Below are 23863 nucleotides of genomic sequence, written 5' to 3'. Positions count from 1 at the left end.
CTGAGTTGCCATTTGCAAAGCCCTTTTGGCTGTGAAACTAATGCTACAAATTTTGTATTTATAATTTATCTCTTCTCTTCCAGACATATTGACCTCATCACTGTGAGCCTGTAATTTCACCAAGTGTTTCATTCAAGTCCTATTGAACTCTTCCTGCAAGAGATCTTCCACAACCGGTAAGACTGGATCCTGCTTATGTATGTTGACTTTTACACACCGCAAAATATTTATTTTTCATAGGAAATGAATGTGTGGTGTAGCAGAGGGTATATCATCTTAGAACCTTTTATTCCTGCTACCCTTATAGAAAAGTACTTACCATTTTAGAGTATAGAAAAGGTCAAAATGAGCCACATTCTTCTGGGCTTTCATTTAATTTAACAGTTTTACCTTTTTTATGCTATTCAGTCCTATGGCTTCTCCTATTTAATACCACTTGCTGGAATCAGAATTAAATTAATCAGTAGGCAAGCTGCTTTTTTTCTTTGAAAAGGTCTTGAGATAAAAGTACATGCTTTCCTGGCCTATTCTTCCAGATCTAAAGAGAAGTGTAAGACATAAAAGACTTAAAGGAGAACTATGAGGTGAGGGAAAATCACTCAACCTCATAGTTTGAGCTGACATGTGACAATGAAAGTGTGGCACGTCGGCTCAATAGATCGGGAAGTGAGCTAACACATACCGTCGCTCACTCACTTCTCGATCCTGTCTCTGCAGAGAGCGGTGACTGTCACTCACTGCTCCCTGCAGGGATCCCCCCCTCCCCGCTCAGATCCTCCTGCGCTGACTCTAGGTAGGCAGAGCCAGCTGCCACTCACGCAGCTGGGTGGATCTCGACAGCATTGTCGGGATCCATCCCGGCTGTGGCAGTCTCAGTATACCGCGAGCTGTAACTTGCGATATACTGAGCTTTGGGTTGCGTGAGGAGGTTAGCATATGTCCTCCCGTGACCCTAAAGAGAACTGTGGGGAAAAACATTTACCCCATAGTTCTCTCAACTCCTATCCTTTTGTCTTGGCAGGATATACAGTGTTTTGCCACTTGCCTAATAGTGTAAATTGATTTAAAATACAAAATAAGTGAATTTTGTAAGGGGAATAAAACTTAATTATAACCCGAATGTCTTTCCTGCCCATAAATTAGTATATTCTATTGGAAACTTTCCATTGCAGTTACTGAAATAATCTTATCTGCCAAGTAAGATTTTGCTTTCATTATAAGTTACAAAGAACATGCAGTCAGCTACCCTTCCCTTTAAATATGCCAAATGTTGCAGTCTTACGGATGATGTAATTTACTGTACATTTAAAATATGTATGCAAATGATTCAGAATTTAGATACGCTGTACATGCTCAGTATTTTACTTTTGTTTGAAAACCCTACTGGCAACAAGTAAACATTTGTTGGTGAAATGAAGATTTGGATATATTCTAACATCCATTCTGAACCAGGGTTTTGTGGAACTTTAGGGTTCCTCCAGAAGAAGGTTCTTTGTGTTGTGGCTGATTGACCTTCCATTTGATGGGTCAACACCAATTAGCAGAGTCAGCAGTGTGACACAGATGATCATTTTAGATATCTGTATCTTCTTGACCACTAATTTAAGGGGCAGTCTTTCCACTGACCCCCTACAATTTGGTTTTAGCAGGGGGTTCCCTAGACCTGAAAACTATTTTAAGGGTTCCTCTGTGATAAAAAGTTTGAGAAAGGCTGCATTGGACCTTTTTTAGATAGAAAACAGAAATGTGTTCCATTTACGTAATGGTGTGTTTTGTATAAATGATTATAGCATGATTAAGATTTTCATTGTGATTCTTGAAAGGACGATAACCTCACATCACATTAGAGATCTGTAGGTGGCAGGGTCTAGATTAAAAAAAAAACTCTTTGTAGGTTGAGGTTCCATTAGATATACTTGTAACTGTATATTGAAGAAGCAGCCCAGTGTAACTGTAGAGTGCTGAAATGATGTGTGTGTGGTTTTGTTTTTTTTTCAAAATTTTTAAAGAAAATGTTTGTTTTATTTTATATGCATTTATTTTACTGTTTTGGGTGCTTTGGGGGTCTAAACAGACCCCTGATATTTCCCTTTTAATATAGAAAAAGATTGAGGATACAGAGTTACTTATGTCCATAATCATGAATGAACAGGAAGTGATGTAATTTACTGTACATTTAAAATATGTATGCAAATGATTCAGAATTTAGATACGCTGTACATGCTCAGTATTTTACTTTTGTTTGAAAACCCTACTGGCAACAAGTAAACATTTGTTGGTGAAATGAAGATTTGGATATATTCTAACATCCATTCTGAACCAGGGTTTTGTGGAACTTTAGGGTTCCTCCAGAAGAAGGTTCTTTGTGTTGTGGCTGATTGACCTTCCATTTGATGGGTCAACACCAATTAGCAGAGTCAGCAATGTGCTGCATTTTCGTCTTGCCCAAAAGTACCATTTTCTGCCGAAATGTTTCAGTGGCCGAAATTTCGGTGCATCCCTAGTGTTTTTAAACTCTGTCTACATAGCTAATTACAGTTAAACTTCGGGCTGGCCAGTAAAATTATTATGAGTACAACTGACTCCGGCAGCAAGGAAGCGGCTTTAAATCTGTATTTTAGCAAATCCCTTGCTGGAAATGTGTCATAGTCAGTATTGGCTGTTTGACATGGGCCTGAGTCTATTCCAACAGCTGTCCTCTGTCATGCTGCATTATGCCTTTATGACCTGTGTGGTTATGCCTTCATGGAGGCAACTGTTCCCTACTTTTTGCTACAAACCTGTTCTAGGGTGCTGATTAAGAATATGTTTAACTGCACTGCTCCGGTATTAATATTTGGTACATGAGCCAGGAAATGACTGTTCCCATTAGAGCTAAATCACTTGACCGAATCACTTTTGACCTAAACTAAACTCAGTCCTACAGACTAAATACACATTGAAACTAAATCTACATAAATCATTTTTCCTTGCAAAATATTTGTGGTTGTGCACAGCCACTCCCAAACTCCAGAGACGGAGGTCACAGTCTGTCTAAGGCCCATGTCACACTGGTGTTTTTTGGAGCAGCTACAAATCGCTAATGCAAGCAATTAATAGTGAGTTGGAGCTACCAATAGAACGGCTATAGTCGCTGTGGATTTATCACTTTTTTTTCCAGCTACAGATCAAATGTGCTACATTCTTACAATAATGTACGCTGCTGCAATTAGTCTTCCTGCAGCGGTTTGTAGCAAAGCCGTAGAGGTAAATGCAGAGTGATTGTCATTGGCAGTCTTATCTCTGATATAAAACACTAAACAAACCTGATCGAATGAGCGATAAATTGCTGTAAAATTAGAAAACGCAGATTTTTTTATTTTTTAGTAACTGACTTAGTTAAAAAAAAAAAAAATGGAAATACAAGTTATTTTCTATGGAATCGCCAACTCGCCAGTTTTGTTTTCTAACTCAGTCTCTGAGTGGCCAGGTTTGTGCACAGACACTCTGCATTCACCTCTGTGGCTTTGCTACAGATTGCTGTTGGAGAGGGAGTTGTGCCAGTGAACACAAATGTAATGATGTATTGGTTGAACTCGATGGATGTGTGTCTATTTGTTTTTCAACCCGAGTAACTATGAAATTATGTATCACCTGGGCTGCAAAAATCGCTTCTTGACAACAAATCGCCATCCACTTTAGTGATTATGTCATTCACTACAAATCACTGTTCGTTACTGGGATTAGCAAAATGCTGCTACAGAATCGCCAGTGGGACGTTGCTCTTAGGGCTCAGTCACACTGTTGAGTTACAGTAACTCGCGTGTTCACATAACACATGTCACACGTGATTTTCAGTGGTACCCCACCTCCCTAAAGGAACGCACATGCATTGCAGTGACCCCCAATGCGCAAACATGTGATGTGTGGCACTGCAGAAAAAGGTGCATGTCAGTTTTTTTGGGACTTTTGTATGTTGCCAGCCCATTCATTTGCGGTTAATGCACAATGGGAAGCGCGCTGGGAGGCCAAGATGTGAATTGGCCCTGTTCATTTAAAAACAATGTATACTGTGTTTTGCGTAATAAAATATTTTTAGCAATTTTAGTCGGGTAACTATTAAATATTTCAGATATTTTATATTTGTATTCCCAGCCAGTTGGTGAAGCGCATGGACCTCTCTTTTCATCTGCCTGTTTTTTAAGCTCTAACTTGCATGCACAGGTGAGAGGTAAGGTGGCCATACACCTTACAATTATCGTTCAATTTAAATTTTTTTTGTCCCGACACCGCACCCTCACTTAATTTACGCTCAAGTACCCCATCATGTAACAGTCCAATGTAGATTTTGATAATCGTTTGTCAGTACCACTTACTGGCCAAATTTCGACAGAACAGATTTTAGTTTGCACACGTGCAGTGTTCAAGTTGCGATTTTTGTTGTACGAAAACACCACTAATCCATTGATTTTTCGTCTGTCTCGACAAACGTTTTCTGGTCTGTCCGTTCAACCAAATTCGGCCAGTTGTACAGTACTTGCGATCGTGCATTTCCCATCAAGTGGCCAAGTTATCGTACGAAACTGCGTTCACAGACGATTATCGAACAATAATTGTAAGGTTTACGGGCACATTTTGGTGAGTCCCTACCCCTTCACTCCCTATTCTCATCTATGTGTAAGGTAGGTATGGAATAACTTTATTGGCTTTGTGGTACAAAGTAGTTAAAGTGACATTAAACCCTCAGATTTTTTAACATAAACCAATACTGTAATGTGCGCCTTACTGTAATCCATGGAAGTTTCCCTTCTCTTTGCTGCTCTTCCTTTTTAAATCCTCATGTCATCTCATGCTTGGGGAGAACTTCCCTTTGCAGCTGAGTGCCTCTTCCTGTAGTGCTGGCTCAGGTTACAAACCTACACACAGACACCATGTATCCATTCCAGAGACATGGCAGTCTGCTGCAAAACAGAAGTTCTGCCCAGCATGAGAACACATACAGATTTAAAAGGAAGAGCAGCAAAGAGAAGGGGAAACAACCATGGATTACAGTAAGGCGCACATTACAGTATTTTATGTTAAAAAATCTGAGGGTTTAATGTCACTTTAATATTGTTCTGCAGCCTTTTGTTCTCAATACATCAACATGTCAGTATACCGCTGTGCTGATCATTCTGTTTCTTCTTTACAGTCAACATGAGTTTAATGTTGGAATCCCCCGAGATGCCTGCCGTCTTTGACGGGATGAAGCTTGCAGCGGTTGCTGCTGCCCTTTATGTTATTGTGCGCTGCTTGAACTTGAAAAGCCCCACTGCACCCCCAGAACTGGTATACCAAGACACCCCTCTAACTCGCTTCCTGGTGAAATCTTGTCCGCTGCTGACCAAAGAGTGAGTAGACGGCTGTTACTACCTTCCTGTTTATTCATTTAAACATGGTTTAATATGAACAAGGCATTCCATATTTAATGCTGCAAAATCACTCGTGGTTTTTATCAGTTAATCATTTGCAGAAGGCTACGCTTTGAGCAAATACATACAGGGCTGAGCAGTCATCTGTGTGCTGTATCTATGTATTACATTGTCATTACTCACAAGGTTTGGGCTGGGCTCTCGCTCCTGTTAGTTCATGTGTTTTCTGTGACTTTTAATGTAATTGTTCATAAATGTCCACACTTAAATAAATAACAAATGTTGAGCAATTCTCCGTGTTTAGGGTTTATTTGCAGCTGTTAGTGTTTTAATTGTATTATAAAGCTTGGCATGCATGAGAGAATTTCACACAGAATTAATCATTATTTTTCATTCTGCATGACTAGTTACAATTATTGTCTCTTCAGGGGATTAAACAATCTCGGGTACACAGGTAGTTTTTAAAGAGACATTGTCACCTTGCCAAAGCAGCACAAAGTAATGGTGTCCCCACCTCCCTCGACCCTTATACTCGCCTTACCAGCAATCCCTCATCGATCCTTCCTTCTCCTCCACAACCTGCACTGAAATAACTGGTGTTGGTGAGCTGGGTGAGCATTTCCATTGCTCTGACTGTTCGCAGACCTAAGCACTGTCACAGGGTAGGTGGCCACATGCTCCTCCATACTTAAAAGTGCCAGGTATTGTGGTCAGCTGAGGAAAAGAAAGGATTTATGAGGGAGCACAGGGAAGGTAAGCATTAGGGGGTTAGGGGGACCCTGCGTGGGCAAAGGTGGTAGTGTATCTTTTAATTCTTTGCTGAAATTAACATCTTGTTGGTATTCATTTAATATGTTGCAATTTAGGCTTAAGTTGACTTTCGTCCTGCTGTTTAGAAGAGGTTAAATTATGTTGGCTTTTGATAGAGTGGGATGCGACTAGCTCTTATTAGGGTTTTTATAAATGTCTGTAGTCCCATTTGAGAGATTTCTGTCATTTGAACAGGAAGTAAGGGTATGTCTCCAACAGGGACAGAGCAATTAAAGTTGACCTTTTACCCCTTTTGACTAAAAATCACATCAATATCAGCTCTGCATGCTGATATAAAATCATCTTACATTCATCAGCTAAACAAACATATTTTTATTTTACTTACAATTTTTTTTTCTACTTCCTGGTCCTCTTGGGCACAAATGATGTAATTGTGCCCAAGCATTGCATCCTGCGAAGGTTACATCAGCAGTTCATTGCTGGGCAATCTCCTCTGTAATCTCAGGGAAAGGCATTTTCCTTCCCTGACATGATGTGTATGGTCACATGTGCCAGAGTTCCAGGAAGTGAAGGGAGATCTAGTAACTTGCCCTTAGTTAAAATGGCCACTGTGAGAATAATGGGAAAGAAAAGAGAAATAAGGTTTGCAACGAATACAAAGCTTGCAATTATCTAAAAGTATCTGTTTGTAGATTGTCATTACTAAACATTTCTAAAGGTGGCTTTGTTGTTATTATGAAGATATGGGTAAAGTTCCTCTTTAATGTCTAAAGAAGGATCTGACCCCTTCCTCTTCCCCAACTCTAGCAAAAGAAGTGTTCTACTGCAGTTGGAGAAGCTTTTCCTCACATACTTTCCTGATACAATGCAAGAACTTGTACAGTCAGGCCTATTCAAAAGGAAAAAATACTTATTTGAAACTAATGATTATCATTTAATTGCATCTGACAAAATATCTTGTATTGTGTGCTCAGCCTTAAATTATACATAGACTGTATACAGTGAGGATTGTCCAGGCTGGGGCCATATTGAGAAAAGTGGGGCGGTGAGCCCATGGCCAGCCAACCAATGTCTTGGGAAACTTTGATCAAGTAGGTTAGAGAATCTGCCCTCACTTGCAAGATTATATCATCCCCAGTGGCCTCTTCTAGCAACAAGCCTTTATGCCATCCTTGCTTTTCATTCACATGCTCACGACTGTTACGGTGAGCAAAATATTGTTTGTGGGACCACCACCTTTTTCTTGTGTTTGAGGATACTGGGTCTGTGTATGCACATCCAACCACCCTCTTAGGTCTCTGGGTGCCTTTTTGGCCCTGCTTATCCTGTTTAACCCCTTCATGACTGAGCTTGTTTTTAGTTTCTGTTCGTAAATGACTGACACACTTTTGACATTTTTGCTGTGTGATTCTTCCACGTCAGAATATACTTTCTTACAAAGTGCACCCACACATTATATATTGTTTTTTAGAGGACAGATAGGGCTACATATTTATATCACATATGTGTATCTAACGCCTCACTTAGGACAAATAAAATATAAAAAAAGAGAAAAAAAACGTTAAAAAAAACACTTTTTCCCCAGTTTTGATTTGTAGTATTTTTTTACAACACCAGCACAGCTAAAAAAATGCAATAAATACATTCATTTATTTGTCCCTTATTTTATTTTATTTTTACACTTTTCACAATTTTTTTTTTAAACTTAAAAATTGCATTTTATTTATTTAATTATATCAAACAGTCATTGTGAATTAATCTCACTGTTACTGCTTGATAAATGAATACATTTTTGGTTATTATCAGGCTGCTTCAAACTTCAGAACAGCCGATAATAAGTTAGTGACACTGATCCTGCAGCAGTTCAGGATTCAGCTGTTACTAAAGGTTTTCTGATTGTTGCAACAACGATCAGCAAACTGAAACATTCTTCTTCCAGGAATAGATACATTATAGGAATAGACACATTATGTATCTATTCATGAAAGAAAAAAAAGCCAGTATAGCTTGAGAGAGATCTCTCTCTATCTATACGAGCTGTCAGAATGCAGCCGGCATGTGTGTCCGCTTTGCTTTGACTCTCAGACACCCGATATTAAGGTATCGAGTGTCTGAAAAAGGTTAACCCTTTCATTAATGAATCCCTCTGTAGTAAGGGCAGCCATTAATGAATGTTAAAAGCTGATTCTCAGCGTTTAACAGCCCTCTAAAGAAGCAAATAACTCGTCACGTACAGTGTACGTGACAAGTCATTTGGTCCCTTTGTGGCTGGACGTACAGTGTACGTCTCCCGTCACGAAGGGGTTAAAATATTAGGCTGGGTTCACACCTAGGCGACAGTGTTTTTATGCGTTTCTGATGCATCTTTTTGTGCGATTATTATTATTTTTGTATTTATTTTTTACGTGCATAAATCGAGTTGCAAGTTTTTGTAAGCAGGTACTAGCTCATTGATTATGGCCAGGCACGTTAAACGCGCGCAAAAACACAGCAAAAGCAAGTTTTCAAGCGTTTCCTATTGAGGTTATGGGGTGAGAACGAGCTGTAATATGCCAAAAAAAAAAAAAGCTTGTGTACTTTTTCCAGGGTAAGGCATTTTGCTTAATGCCCTAAAACGCTCTGATGTGAACAGGCCAAAGAAATTAATGGAAATTTTTGGGGGGCATATTTTTTTTTTTTTGCGGTTTGTTTAGGGCAAAAAAAGGAACTTCAAAACGCTCAGTGTGAACCAGGACTAAGGCACGTCTGCCCATTAACAATAATGAGCTAGAATCTGCTCACAAAGACGTGCAACTTGATTTATGCACATAAACCGTGTGTAAAAAAAAAAAAAAATGCATCAAAAACACAGGTAGAAACGCTAAAGGTTGGCGCCAAGTTGTGAGCCCAGCCTAGGAGACGCCTGTTATGTGTGTTTTTATGAACGGATTGTGGCATATTCATGTGCATGGGCAAAACGCTCTGAATCTGCTCAAAAATAATTATAACGTGCATTTTTCAAGTGTTTTCTATTCAGTCAATTGGGTGAAAACGCGCTGAATCTATCCCAAATTAGCTTGTGTAGTATTTCGTGCAACAGGTGTATTTCTCATTACGACAAAACACCCAGGTGTGAACAGGGGCCATAGAACTTCGTGAATGGAGCCTAAAGTAGGAAAGAATTGTTACCATTGGGACTGCATCCAACTAATTGATCCATAATGAGAATAGTTGTCAACTATTCTCATTATCGATAGGTTGATGCTATTGCACCAGCCCACTACCTGCTGTATTTACGTTCAGCTGTCTCCTGCGGAATCGTACCACTGGCAGCTGTCATTCCCTGGCTGTAGCTATTCAAGCGCAATTATTAAAAAGGTGGGGGAAAAGTCATTTTCTGTTTTGGCCTGACCAATTCTGCTGCGGGAGGTGTGTTGCAGTGCCATTCATTTTATTGGCACCCCAAACGCGCCTCCCACCCGCACTGTGATCTCCTGCACTGGGAAGCACTGTACCTCAATGCCGTGCGTTCCAGTGCAGTACGAGTGCAAAAAATTGTGCCTGCAGTTTTATTCTGAACTAAACTTTGTTTGTAACACTGCATTTGTGTATTTTAAATTCAGAATGGTATTTATTTAATTTTTTTTTTTTTTTTAATCCAATTTAATTGAACAAATGAATCGGTCAACTAATCAATTATGACAATTATCATTAGTTGCAGTTCTAGTTACCATTGACCGATATTTTGTCTGTTGCAAGTAGCTGACAGTTCCACATTCTTCAAAACATCCTCATTCCAGGTGCTGATTTTTGTTCTCATCTGAACTCACAATGAAATAAAATGCTGGAAGATTTCTGTGTGGTTTTCATTTTATCTTCTGTTGCTTTTCTTAAGCCTAACACTGGTTCTCACGGTCAGTGCTTATATCTTCTGCCATGTTTCTGTAAGTCCCCTTTGGGTAGGTTAGGCAAGGGTATTATTTCTGTTGGCAAGCCATAAATCTCTACATTGTGATTACAACATTGCTGCTTTATCCATTCTTCTTTTAAAGAACTTCCTACGGCAGTTTAGATGTTCTTGCTCTACCTACATCCTTTGCCTTTTTATATACATTTTGGGTTTGATTTATTAGGTACATTCCGCCTCTCATCTGGGGAAAAAGTGGACATATCCAAACAGCGTTGTATGGAAAGATGGGTCGAGTCAGCTCTCCAAACCCATACGGTCTAAGGAAGTACCTCACTATGCCTGATGGAGCTACTGCAACCTTTGACCTCTTTGAGCCACTAGCTGAGCACTGCACTGGAGGTTAGTACATACATGATGCGTTGGATAGAACCATTTAACTCAAAATTATTAAAAGTGACTAAACTCAGGCATTAAATCTTAAAATGCATTCAAGTACCCAAACTAGTAACAAAAATGTATTTCATTTGTGTATCACTCAGCTGTAGATCCTTAAATCATCTCTGAATTGGTGCTGACACTGTTCTTTCTTCTGGAGGGGGGCTACTTTTGTTCCCCATGGTCCTGTGTGTGTTGTAAAATGGCCACCGCCTCCGGCCCCTAAGGCCTGTCAGTGTGGTGCACTGGCACTTTAGTTTTTTATTTATGCACTTAATGCACGATTGGCACGTTTGACTCTCGCAGATGACGGAGGGTGCAGGTACCGTTTGGGAGGAGGTTTTGTGACCTACAAATGGATCCTTCTGCCACCTGTGGGTGGTCTCCGGGAGAGCCCCCCAACCTAGTACTTGGTGGACCTGTTTCGGCAGGTCCCAGAGGATCAGGGTCTGCCAGCCTTCGGGTTGAAGGACCCGAGTCCTTCATGTCCCTGTCAGGATCCTTGCGCCCCGGGGGATCAGGAAAATTGTGGCCCTTCCACTAGAAAGGACTAAAGCACCCATGTGCACGTTTTTGTGTGTTGTGATTTCACGATTCACTTTTTTGTTCACGGGATTTGTTTTCGAGCACGCTCCACTGGTTTTAAAAGAAAGAAAAAAAAATGGCCACCGCTCCAATCTCACTCATGTGATGGACTACTATCTCATGTTTAGTTTACTCATTTGTATTGAGATTGTAGTCCATCACAGGAGTGAGCTGGGAGTGGTGGCTACTTTACAACACACACAGGGACCATGGGGAACAAATGTAGCCACCCTCCAGAAGGAAGGACAGGGTCCGCACCAATTCAGAGATGATTTGATGTGTAATTGTTTAGCAATTTTACTATCAATACAGATATTTGCATTTCTTTAGGAAGTTATAGCTTGGAAGTGCTTTTTAAAGGGTCAAATACTAACTATATTTTCACACATAGCTGAGTTATTGGCAGATCTCAGAGAAGAAAATATTTCATTATTATTCTGCATGCGGGTGCACACATCCATAGACTTACCTTGCGTCTCTGCTCGTCTCCCGGCCGAGAATCGGAACTGCGCATGCGCCCGCCCTAAGATTCTTTGCGGCCATACGAGCAGTTCCTGATTCTCGGCTCGGGAGCGCGCAAAGAAAAAAAGGTAAGTTTTAGCAGGTTTTTTTTAACTGTTTGCCTATATCTACTGCTTTGTAGCAGTAGATATAGGCAAAAAAAACGGGAGGGTTTAGAACCCCTTTTTAAATGTCAAATATCTACATTTCTGTACAGATAGGTGTACCACTACACAAGCAAGCAATGAGGATGTTACATTGTGGGAAGTTCAGAAGGCAGGCTTAGAGTTGTGAGACAAGGCTGTACATATTCACAGGGCTGAGTACAATTGTGTCAATGCATCCTATGATCCTATCTTATCCTTAGGAAATGCATCCTATCTTCAATAAGTAAGTTTACAACCTTCTAGATTGATATGGTTATAAGGAGTGGGATAGATTGTATGCAGAGTCGGTATAGACAGACGTATTTATTTTACGTTTTGCACCATAAGGAATAGGGATCGTAAAGAGCATAGGTGGGGGGTAAGATGAAGAGTTCTACTTTAAAACCTGTGTATTTGCTATTTGTAAATCTAGAGGTTATTTATTTATTTTTTCTCCTCTTCTACAGACCTTGTCACTATGGTTATATGTCCTGGAATAGCCAATCACAGCGAGAAGCAGTATATTCGGACGTTTGTGGACTATGCTCAAAAAAATGGATATAGATGTGCTGTGCTGAATCACCTCGGAGCCTTACCGAACATTGAGCTAACATCTCCACGCATGTTTACGTATGGTAAGCCAGTTCATTTGCTAGAGGGCATAGTCAAGACATAAAAAAGCGCGATTTTACATATACACTATTCTACAGAATGTACAAGTCTTACTCTAAAATAATAGGTGGCCATGTAATGCTGATACTCATTTTCATGTTTTCACACGATTGGCTTATTTTGGTAATGTTAGAGAGAATAAAAGCATATATACTGTATGTTCTTATTTCACATTGTAAATGCTTACAAGACAAGCCCGTGCCATGCAATCTTCTTTTTTTTTTTTTTTTAAATGACTTGATGCTCCATGTGTGGTACCCCATTGAATGATATTATTCTGAGCAGGTATTTGTATTTCTACTGCCCACTCCAACCTTTCTTGTCTGACTGTAGCTAGCACTGAGGAGTGTGGTCAGCTCTAGAGCATTATTATACTGTGCAGTTTTCTAGTAATCTGCTAATAGGGATGTACCGATTCCAATACTCGTACTCGCCCAAATACTCTGATACTTACCTCCTGATACCGGAACTTCCAGTCAGAGGGAGATCTCCCTCTAACTGACATTGCCGAGGGAGCATGGAGCTGGCTCACTTTCCAATCAGGAAGTCGGGCGGCACGTAATGACCCGGCTTCCTGATTGGCTAGGAAGCTGGCTTCACTTGTTGCTAGGCAGCCTGGCTTCCTGACTAATTAGGAAGCCGGGAGGTGAGTCATTATGTGCTGCCCAGCTTCCTGATTGGTCAGGAAGCCAGGCAGCCTCTGCAAGTGGAGCTGGTGTTCTTCCGATAGAACACCGGCTTACCAGGTAATCAGGAAGTCGAGCGATGGGTCATGATCTGCAGCCCGACTTCCTAAAATAATGGGGCACAAGGCACCTGTATCGGCGAGTACCAAACAAAAAATATCGGTATCGATGCATCCCCACCTGCTAAGAAGAATATAATCACTTCTTTATTTCTAGCACTTTTTGTAATTAGTTGAACTGTTTATATTATTTCCACCTCCTGACAGCATGATCTGCAAGGGCAGTAAATCCTCTTTTGTCCTCGGACTGTATGCTTGCCCTTAGATGTCCCAGGGCCATGTTTGCTGGCAGTGGAAAAAGTCTTGCAATATCTTGTGTCACCCTAACCTGCACACATTATCTGAACAAATCACATCACCACATATTACTTAACATCCTTTATCACCAGCCGTAAGAAATAATCATTTTGAACCTTTCTAGTGTGTGATAATAATGGACTCTCATTTTAATTGTGATTGTGATGCCAAAGAACACATGTGGAACATTTGTTGAGGCTCACTCACAAAGAAAATGTAACTAAATCCTTAAGAATCGGTGATCCATGAGGCAGCAGCATTCTGTGGAGATTCTTGGCGATCTTCCACTTTGATAAACACTGTGATGTGTATAGCTGCTGAACCACATGAAATCAGCTGACCTTAAAAGCTGCAGCCAGTCCACTCGGAACACTTGTGCCCAACATTGGAAGGAGTGCATGGCCAAAATAGTTGTGGTGGGGTAACTCATTCCTACATGGGCTTATTGAGTAAATCCTACAATCATTTTGATAGACTGTTGGTTTAATCCTAATTGCAAGATCTAAATAACGGAAACAATATTTTTTGTTTCCAAATTATTTCGGTATTTTCAAGAATGCTGTAAATAACTTCAAGGATTAAAGACAAATCCCAGGCCATTTGGACCACCTTCAATGGGCTATTAACATGCTTCCTCTGGAGGTTTACCAGCGCTCTGTATAGCCATTGTTTTCAGTCCAGAACTTAGCTGAAATCTCTTCTAAACACAGGGAAATGTCACATGCCTCATTTGTCCCCAAATCCCTTGTTTTTGTTTTCTGGTTTCTTCCATAAGCAGTGATAAATAACTCTGGATTTTGGTGATTTTGCACTCCTGTAGACAGCAGTTTATAGAACAGGCTGGTAGTAGACAAATGTCTCTGAGAATGACTTGTGGCAGGGCATCTATCAGTCCGCAGTTTCATTTCTATTCAGTTGGGATCAGCTATTAGGTCCTCGCTGACTCGGTTGATGGTAAATTCCCACTTGCACTGAATCTTTCTAAAGTTGTCCTTGATAACTACTCTTATTTCCCGTCGGGGAACCTTTACATAGGGCGTATAATTTGCAAGCATTAGGCTATATAAAGACTTGTTTACAGTGTGCTCACAGGGTTGAAGTGGCATTTGTTACTGTATATGGCCTTTTACTTAGTCAGCCTCAGTGGTGTCACAAGGTGGTGCCAAACACTGGGTGACAACATCAGAGGGGGTGACACAAAAATGACTGACAGTCACTCCCTCTAAAAACAAAATGGGTGCTCGGACGGAGCCTGATAGTTGCATGAAAGAGGAAGGGACCCAGTGGCAGACCTTGTACAGCCGGGTGCACATCCTCTTTGCTTGCGTCCATCACCAGGATGGCCGCCGGCAGGTAAGCATGCATGACATCATGGTCGCTCCGGTTGACACCACTTCTGGGGACGCCCCCGGGCAGCCTGAACTTTATCAAAACAAGAATGCAAAATAAATAATATTGCATTTTAAAGCTGACAATACAGAGTAAATGTTTTCTTGTTCAGCAAAATCACTGAATTCCCCCTTCCATGCTAAATAGTGTGGATGGAGGAATCTCCCCTGCTGGCTATTGTATACTGACAACCGGAACCAGAACAATTGGGTACATTCACACCAGCAGCCGCACTCAACCACACGGCTGCTGGTGTGCGTTCTCCCCTGAACAGTGTCGCTATATTTTTCGTTTTTGTAGAACTTTATTGAAATACCACAAGTGACATTTTATTCAGTTATATGTGCTCACCAGAGTGCGATGCCGTTGTATTTCATCCCACTGCAGTGCGCTTAGAAAAAGTACTGTATTCTTTACTTTTTTGATGCGCACACCACCGGCACACAGCGGTGTGAACTGATCCCATCTATGACGAGGCAATTTGCCTTCTTGCATTTGGGCTGTGCTGGAATAAACAGCCAGAGCAGCCCGAATGCAGATAGTGTGAACCAGCCCACCCACCCCGCAGTCTCTGTTCAGCTGACATTTTTTTACTCTTCTCCTTCAACAAATGTCTTTTTGAAAAATCAACAAATCATTTTTCGGAGGATTCAGCGAGAAATGGACAAAATTCGATCCATGTATGGCCAGCTTAATTCTAATGGAACAGTTTTATTCTTCTTCTGTTCTTCTCTCATAATAAATGGACAGTTGGTATGGATATCTCCAACAGAGGTATCAAAGAAAGTCAAAATGTGTTGTGCACAGGACACCATAGAGGTACATTGTTTAACTAAATCCACATGGCTGTTTGAACACTATATTGCCAAAGTTCATATCTCTCTCTATTGCGGTACAAAGATGCTGAATGTAGGGAGATAAAACTTTCTTTTCCCGCGCTGCCTACATTTCTGGCCGGGTGTCTCACTTTCTCTGTAGTTTTCCTCCCAGCCTAGCAGCTGAGGTGGGCGGAGGAAGCTGCAGAAGACAGCCGCAGGGAAGACGGCGGAACTGAATGTCATCGAGGGGCAGCCGAGAGAACAGAAGTGAGCAATCGCTGCGTCGGTACTGTCCCATCACTGGTCCCGCCGGCGGCGCACCCCCTTGATGACATTCCACTCGCCCCCACGCGATTTTCACTCGCCAATTGTGGAAATTTTGTAGGCCTGACTTGCATATTTATCTCAGACTGTACATTATATTCTGCTAACTCTAGATTTTAGCTTGTCATTTTCTACCCCAAGGTTGTACATGGGAATTTGGAGGAATGGTCAACTACATCAAGAAGACTTATCCTCAGAACAAGCTGATAGTTGTTGGGTTTAGCCTCGGTGGAAACATTGTGTGTAAATTCCTTGGTGAAGCTTCAGCCAACCAGGAGAGAGTACTGTGCTGTGTCAGCGTATGCCAGGGGTACAGTGCTTCTCGGTAAGTGATCTTTATAATACATTTTGGGTCATTCTACACTGAGTTAAAAAGATCGGAAAGCAACCTTGTTCCACACATTTTGTTGGACGGCCTTTAGCTTTGATTACGGCACACATTCGTCATGACCTCTTTTTGGATAAGCTTACGCAATTTCACAACATTTATTTCTGGCCAGAGCTGCATTAATTTTTCACCAAGATCTTGTAGTGATGATGGGAGAGTCGGACCACTGTGTAAGTCTTCTCCAGCACATCCCAAAGATTTGCAATGGGGTTAAGGCCTGTGGTGGCCAATCCATGTGTGAAAATGATGTATCGTGCTCCCTGAACCACACTTTCACAATTTGAGCCCGATGAATCCTGGCATTGTCATCTTGGAATATGTCTGTGCCATTAGGGAAGAGAAAATCCACTGATGGAAAAACCTGGTCATTCAGTATATCTAGGTAGAAAGCTGACCTCATTTTTTGGTAATGACATTGCTGAACCCAGATCTATTTTCCAGTGGAAGTTCTGATCTATTTGCTTACCTAAAATCAGGTGGTGACTTTTTTTTTCTTTTTTTTTTTGGCCAGGCAGTGTATATAGCCAGCTTAGAGAGTAAGCCTTTTGCAGCACTGTGCCACATCTGCTCCCTCTAGTGGTGGTCAACAATGTTATACATTTGTAACTTGCCGTATTGATTGTGTTATATCTAGTACATCCTGTGTTATATCTAGTACATCCTGTTACAGATTATATGTGACATTATTTCACATGGATTTAAACAGACGACATCACAAAGTACAGTTCAAAGATTATCATGTTATCCTCTTGTACATTGCAGGCTGTGTAAGCCTGAGGGTGAAAGATGAGTAGTTGTACATCCAATCCAAGCATGACGGATTGTGAATCTCTGATAGTATGCGTGTTCCTATTGTGTATGGAACACAAACTGTCATTGTACACTTGAATAATAGAGCCAAACAGCTACAGGCAATGTTCTGTCTATTGCAAGTGAACATAATGTTCAGGTCCCTTTCACACAGACGCCTGTCCGTTCTGATCAGCAGGGGATCCAATTTATTTATTATTAGTATGTATATAGTGCCGACAATTTACCCTGTGCTTTACATAGTGCATATTCACATCAGTCCCTGCCCTCAAGTAGCTTACCATCTAAGGTCCCTATCTCTCATTCATTCATACATACATACATACATACATACATACATACATACATACATACATACATACATACATACATACATACATACAAGGACCAATTTAGACAGGAGACAATTAACCTTCCAGCATGTCTTTCCTGATTGGTCAGGAAGCCAGGCAGCCTCTGCAAGTGGAGCTGGTGTTCTTCCGATAGAACACCGGCTTACCAGGTAATCAGGAAGTCGAGCGATGGGTCATGATCTGCAGCCCGACTTCCTAAAATAATGGGGCACAAGGCACCTGTATCGGCGAGTACCAAACAAAAAATATCGGTATCGATGCATCCCCACCTGCTAAGAAGAATATAATCACTTCTTTATTTCTAGCACTTTTTGTAATTAGTTGAACTGTTTATATTATTTCCACCTCCTGACAGCATGATCTGCAAGGGCAGTAAATCCTCTTTTGTCCTCGGACTGTATGCTTGCCCTTAGATGTCCCAGGGCCATGTTTGCTGGCAGTGGAAAAAGTCTTGCAATATCTTGTGTCACCCTAACCTGCACACATTATCTGAACAAATCACATCACCACATATTACTTAACATCCTTTATCACCAGCCGTAAGAAATAATCATTTTGAACCTTTCTAGTGTGTGATAATAATGGACTCTCATTTTAATTGTGATTGTGATGCCAAAGAACACATGTGGAACATTTGTTGAGGCTCACTCACAAAGAAAATGTAACTAAATCCTTAAGAATCGGTGATCCATGAGGCAGCAGCATTCTGTGGAGATTCTTGGCGATCTTCCACTTTGATAAACACTGTGATGTGTATAGCTGCTGAACCACATGAAATCAGCTGACCTTAAAAGCTGCAGCCAGTCCACTCGGAACACTTGTGCCCAACATTGGAAGGAGTGCATGGCCAAAATAGTTGTGGTGGGGTAACTCATTCCTACATGGGCTTATTGAGTAAATCCTACAATCATTTTGATAGACTGTTGGTTTAATCCTAATTGCAAGATCTAAATAACGGAAACAATATTTTTTGTTTCCAAATTATTTCGGTATTTTCAAGAATGCTGTAAATAACTTCAAGGATTAAAGACAAATCCCAGGCCATTTGGACCACCTTCAATGGGCTATTAACATGCTTCCTCTGGAGGTTTACCAGCGCTCTGTATAGCCATTGTTTTCAGTCCAGAACTTAGCTGAAATCTCTTCTAAACACAGGGAAATGTCACATGCCTCATTTGTCCCCAAATCCCTTGTTTTTGTTTTCTGGTTTCTTCCATAAGCAGTGATAAATAACTCTGGATTTTGGTGATTTTGCACTCCTGTAGACAGCAGTTTATAGAACAGGCTGGTAGTAGACAAATGTCTCTGAGAATGACTTGTGGCAGGGCATCTATCAGTCCGCAGTTTCATTTCTATTCAGTTGGGATCAGCTATTAGGTCCTCGCTGACTCGGTTGATGGTAAATTCCCACTTGCACTGAATCTTTCTAAAGTTGTCCTTGATAACTACTCTTATTTCCCGTCGGGGAACCTTTACATAGGGCGTATAATTTGCAAGCATTAGGCTATATAAAGACTTGTTTACAGTGTGCTCACAGGGTTGAAGTGGCATTTGTTACTGTATATGGCCTTTTACTTAGTCAGCCTCAGTGGTGTCACAAGGTGGTGCCAAACACTGGGTGACAACATCAGAGGGGGTGACACAAAAATGACTGACAGTCACTCCCTCTAAAAACAAAATGGGTGCTCGGACGGAGCCTGATAGTTGCATGAAAGAGGAAGGGACCCAGTGGCAGACCTTGTACAGCCGGGTGCACATCCTCTTTGCTTGCGTCCATCACCAGGATGGCCGCCGGCAGGTAAGCATGCATGACATCATGGTCGCTCCGGTTGACACCACTTCTGGGGACGCCCCCGGGCAGCCTGAACTTTATCAAAACAAGAATGCAAAATAAATAATATTGCATTTTAAAGCTGACAATACAGAGTAAATGTTTTCTTGTTCAGCAAAATCACTGAATTCCCCCTTCCATGCTAAATAGTGTGGATGGAGGAATCTCCCCTGCTGGCTATTGTATACTGACAACCGGAACCAGAACAATTGGGTACATTCACACCAGCAGCCGCACTCAACCACACGGCTGCTGGTGTGCGTTCTCCCCTGAACAGTGTCGCTATATTTTTCGTTTTTGTAGAACTTTATTGAAATACCACAAGTGACATTTTATTCAGTTATATGTGCTCACCAGAGTGCGATGCCGTTGTATTTCATCCCACTGCAGTGCGCTTAGAAAAAGTACTGTATTCTTTACTTTTTTGATGCGCACACCACCGGCACACAGCGGTGTGAACTGATCCCATCTATGACGAGGCAATTTGCCTTCTTGCATTTGGGCTGTGCTGGAATAAACAGCCAGAGCAGCCCGAATGCAGATAGTGTGAACCAGCCCACCCACCCCGCAGTCTCTGTTCAGCTGACATTTTTTTACTCTTCTCCTTCAACAAATGTCTTTTTGAAAAATCAACAAATCATTTTTCGGAGGATTCAGCGAGAAATGGACAAAATTCGATCCATGTATGGCCAGCTTAATTCTAATGGAACAGTTTTATTCTTCTTCTGTTCTTCTCTCATAATAAATGGACAGTTGGTATGGATATCTCCAACAGAGGTATCAAAGAAAGTCAAAATGTGTTGTGCACAGGACACCATAGAGGTACATTGTTTAACTAAATCCACATGGCTGTTTGAACACTATATTGCCAAAGTTCATATCTCTCTCTATTGCGGTACAAAGATGCTGAATGTAGGGAGATAAAACTTTCTTTTCCCGCGCTGCCTACATTTCTGGCCGGGTGTCTCACTTTCTCTGTAGTTTTCCTCCCAGCCTAGCAGCTGAGGTGGGCGGAGGAAGCTGCAGAAGACAGCCGCAGGGAAGACGGCGGAACTGAATGTCATCGAGGGGCAGCCGAGAGAACAGAAGTGAGCAATCGCTGCGTCGGTACTGTCCCATCACTGGTCCCGCCGGCGGCGCACCCCCTTGATGACATTCCACTCGCCCCCACGCGATTTTCACTCGCCAATTGTGGAAATTTTGTAGGCCTGACTTGCATATTTATCTCAGACTGTACATTATATTCTGCTAACTCTAGATTTTAGCTTGTCATTTTCTACCCCAAGGTTGTACATGGGAATTTGGAGGAATGGTCAACTACATCAAGAAGACTTATCCTCAGAACAAGCTGATAGTTGTTGGGTTTAGCCTCGGTGGAAACATTGTGTGTAAATTCCTTGGTGAAGCTTCAGCCAACCAGGAGAGAGTACTGTGCTGTGTCAGCGTATGCCAGGGGTACAGTGCTTCTCGGTAAGTGATCTTTATAATACATTTTGGGTCATTCTACACTGAGTTAAAAAGATCGGAAAGCAACCTTGTTCCACACATTTTGTTGGACGGCCTTTAGCTTTGATTACGGCACACATTCGTCATGACCTCTTTTTGGATAAGCTTACGCAATTTCACAACATTTATTTCTGGCCAGAGCTGCATTAATTTTTCACCAAGATCTTGTAGTGATGATGGGAGAGTCGGACCACTGTGTAAGTCTTCTCCAGCACATCCCAAAGATTTGCAATGGGGTTAAGGCCTGTGGTGGCCAATCCATGTGTGAAAATGATGTATCGTGCTCCCTGAACCACACTTTCACAATTTGAGCCCGATGAATCCTGGCATTGTCATCTTGGAATATGTCTGTGCCATTAGGGAAGAGAAAATCCACTGATGGAAAAACCTGGTCATTCAGTATATCTAGGTAGAAAGCTGACCTCATTTTTTGGTAATGACATTGCTGAACCCAGATCTATTTTCCAGTGGAAGTTCTGATCTATTTGCTTACCTAAAATCAGGTGGTGACTTTTTTTTTCTTTTTTTTTTTGGCCAGGCAGTGTATATAGCCAGCTTAGAGAGTAAGCCTTTTGCAGCACTGTGCCACATCTGCTCCCTCTAGTGGTGGTCAACAATGTTATACATTTGTAACTTGCCGTATTGATTGTGTTATATCTAGTACATCCTGTGTTATATCTAGTACATCCTGTTACAGATTATATGTGACATTATTTCACATGGATTTAAACAGACGACATCACAAAGTACAGTTCAAAGATTATCATGTTATCCTCTTGTACATTGCAGGCTGTGTAAGCCTGAGGGTGAAAGATGAGTAGTTGTACATCCAATCCAAGCATGACGGATTGTGAATCTCTGATAGTATGCGTGTTCCTATTGTGTATGGAACACAAACTGTCATTGTACACTTGAATAATAGAGCCAAACAGCTACAGGCAATGTTCTGTCTATTGCAAGTGAACATAATGTTCAGGTCCCTTTCACACAGACGCCTGTCCGTTCTGATCAGCAGGGGATCCAATTTATTTATTATTAGTATGTATATAGTGCCGACAATTTACCCTGTGCTTTACATAGTGCATATTCACATCAGTCCCTGCCCTCAAGTAGCTTACCATCTAAGGTCCCTATCTCTCATTCATTCATACATACATACATACATACATACATACATACATACATACATACATACATACATACATACATACATACATACAAGGACCAATTTAGACAGGAGACAATTAACCTTCCAGCATGTCCTTGGAGTGTGGGAGAAAACCTACGCAAGCACAGGGAAAACATGCAAACTCTTTGCAGATAAAGACTTGGCCGGGATTTGTACCGGGAACCCTCAGTGCTGCAAGGCAGAAGTGCTAACTACAATGCCACTTTGCTAGTGACTGCCTCTGCTGTGCAGTCTGTTTTAGTGTCATGGGGGCCTTGATGGTACAATTCCATCCTTGGAGGGCAGTGTTGGAAACATTAGGAGTTCCCCCCCCCCCCCCCCCCATTTTATTTTATACCTTTTTTATTTTTTAACTTCTCTCTTTCTGATGTCCTCTGGCTGGGCACATGATTCACTAAGGGACAAGTGGGACATTAAAATACATTTAGCACCAATTTGTTTAGGTCGTGTGTGCTCACCTGGGTTGGCGTTTCCTCTGTGACACTTCATTAACTCCTTGTAATTTATGGACTTCTTCCAGGGCACAGGAAACATTCCTACAGTGGGATCAATGCCGCCGAGTCTACAACTTCCTAATGGCTGACAACATGAAGAAAATCATTCTGTCTCATAGGTATTTACTTAATAATAATGAAGCTTCTGCTGGTCTGCAGAAAACTTGTAAATATTTGCACTGGTATGAGTTATGCCTTCCATGTAGAACATAGAAAATGTCTATTTACATGTCGTCTGATTTAGTAGCTGTGTACACATTGGTTGAACAGTATTTAAGGAAGTCATCAATTCTTAGACCTACCCTGCAGCAGAACAGCCATGTATAGTCTAGTCCGAGTTCCAAAGCTTTTTTTACTATAACACAGATCTCTATGAGAAACACTTCTGCTAATCTGAACACAAGACAAAAGACAACCGATATTTATATAGTATTACTCGGTACAACTACTCTAGAGTATGGTGCGTGCTTGACATTTCTTTAGAATTTTTAGGGAAAGGAAATATAAGCAGATTAAAGTTCAGTAAAATGAGCATATTAAGAAGATGCATATAAAGTGTTTCCTTGATTTATTGTACCTTCATACTGAAGCCTAGTATATATCTAGCCTCCAAAATGATGATGATGATGAGTCGTCTCATAACCAATATACCCTGAATGGCCAGATTATTACACCACCCCATCAGTACTTTGTTAGGCCACCTTTTGCCTTCAATACTGCGGCGATTTCTTCTTGGCATTGACTCCACGAGATGTTGAAAGGTGATGCGAGGAATCTGACACCATGCCTGATGAATAGCGCTGTCCAGTTCTGTGAGATGTGATGGTTGTGGAACCAGCTGCCTGATGGCTCTTTCAACTTCGTCCCACAAATGTTCAATTGGATTGAGATCTGGTGATTGTGGGAGCCACCTAAGCAAGGTAAAGTCTCCCTCATGTTCTTGAAACGACTCCTGCACAATACGAGCACCGTGGCATGACACATTGTCTTGTTGGAAGAAGCCATCTCCATTGGGATACGCCATCAACATGATAGGATGAACTTGATCAGCAACGATACTTTGGTATGTTGTGCTATTCAGACGTTGTTCCACACGAATTAAAGGGCCCAAATCATGCCAGGAAAACATTCCCCAAACCATAACACTGCCCCCGCCAGCTTGAAGGGTTGTACTCATGCATGTGGGGTGCATGCTTTCATGCTGTTCCCGCCAAATTCTCACTCTGCCATCTGCATGATGCAACTGGAAACGTGATTCATCGGACCACATGACTTTTTTTCAATGCTCGACTGTCCAATCCTTGTGTTCCTGTGCGAATTGGAGACGTTT

The 23863-nt window shown here is 41.4% G+C and overlaps 1 protein-coding gene across 1 annotated transcript in view; it reads left to right on the top strand.

Annotated features, from left to right (window-relative positions):
- ABHD2 (abhydrolase domain containing 2) overlaps positions 1-23863 on the top strand; it is a 55203-nt gene that overhangs the window by 23867 nt on the left and 7473 nt on the right. The window contains exons 2-7 of the mRNA XM_018571690.1: positions 84-176; positions 5171-5369; positions 10274-10449; positions 12185-12352; positions 16104-16287; positions 22560-22652. Coding sequence (XP_018427192.1) covers positions 5176-5369; positions 10274-10449; positions 12185-12352; positions 16104-16287; positions 22560-22652 — 815 coding nt within the window. The 5' untranslated portion in view covers positions 84-176; positions 5171-5175. The remainder of the gene's footprint in view (positions 1-83; positions 177-5170; positions 5370-10273; positions 10450-12184; positions 12353-16103; positions 16288-22559; positions 22653-23863) is intronic.

Source organism: Nanorana parkeri, unplaced genomic scaffold, assembly GCF_000935625.1.
Source record: "Nanorana parkeri isolate BGI_ZX_2015 unplaced genomic scaffold, ASM93562v1 scaffold42, whole genome shotgun sequence".
Taxonomy (NCBI): Eukaryota; Metazoa; Chordata; class Amphibia; order Anura; family Dicroglossidae; genus Nanorana; species Nanorana parkeri.
The sequence above is the reverse complement of the archived record's forward strand: the minus strand, read 5'-3'. Positions and strand labels throughout refer to the sequence as shown.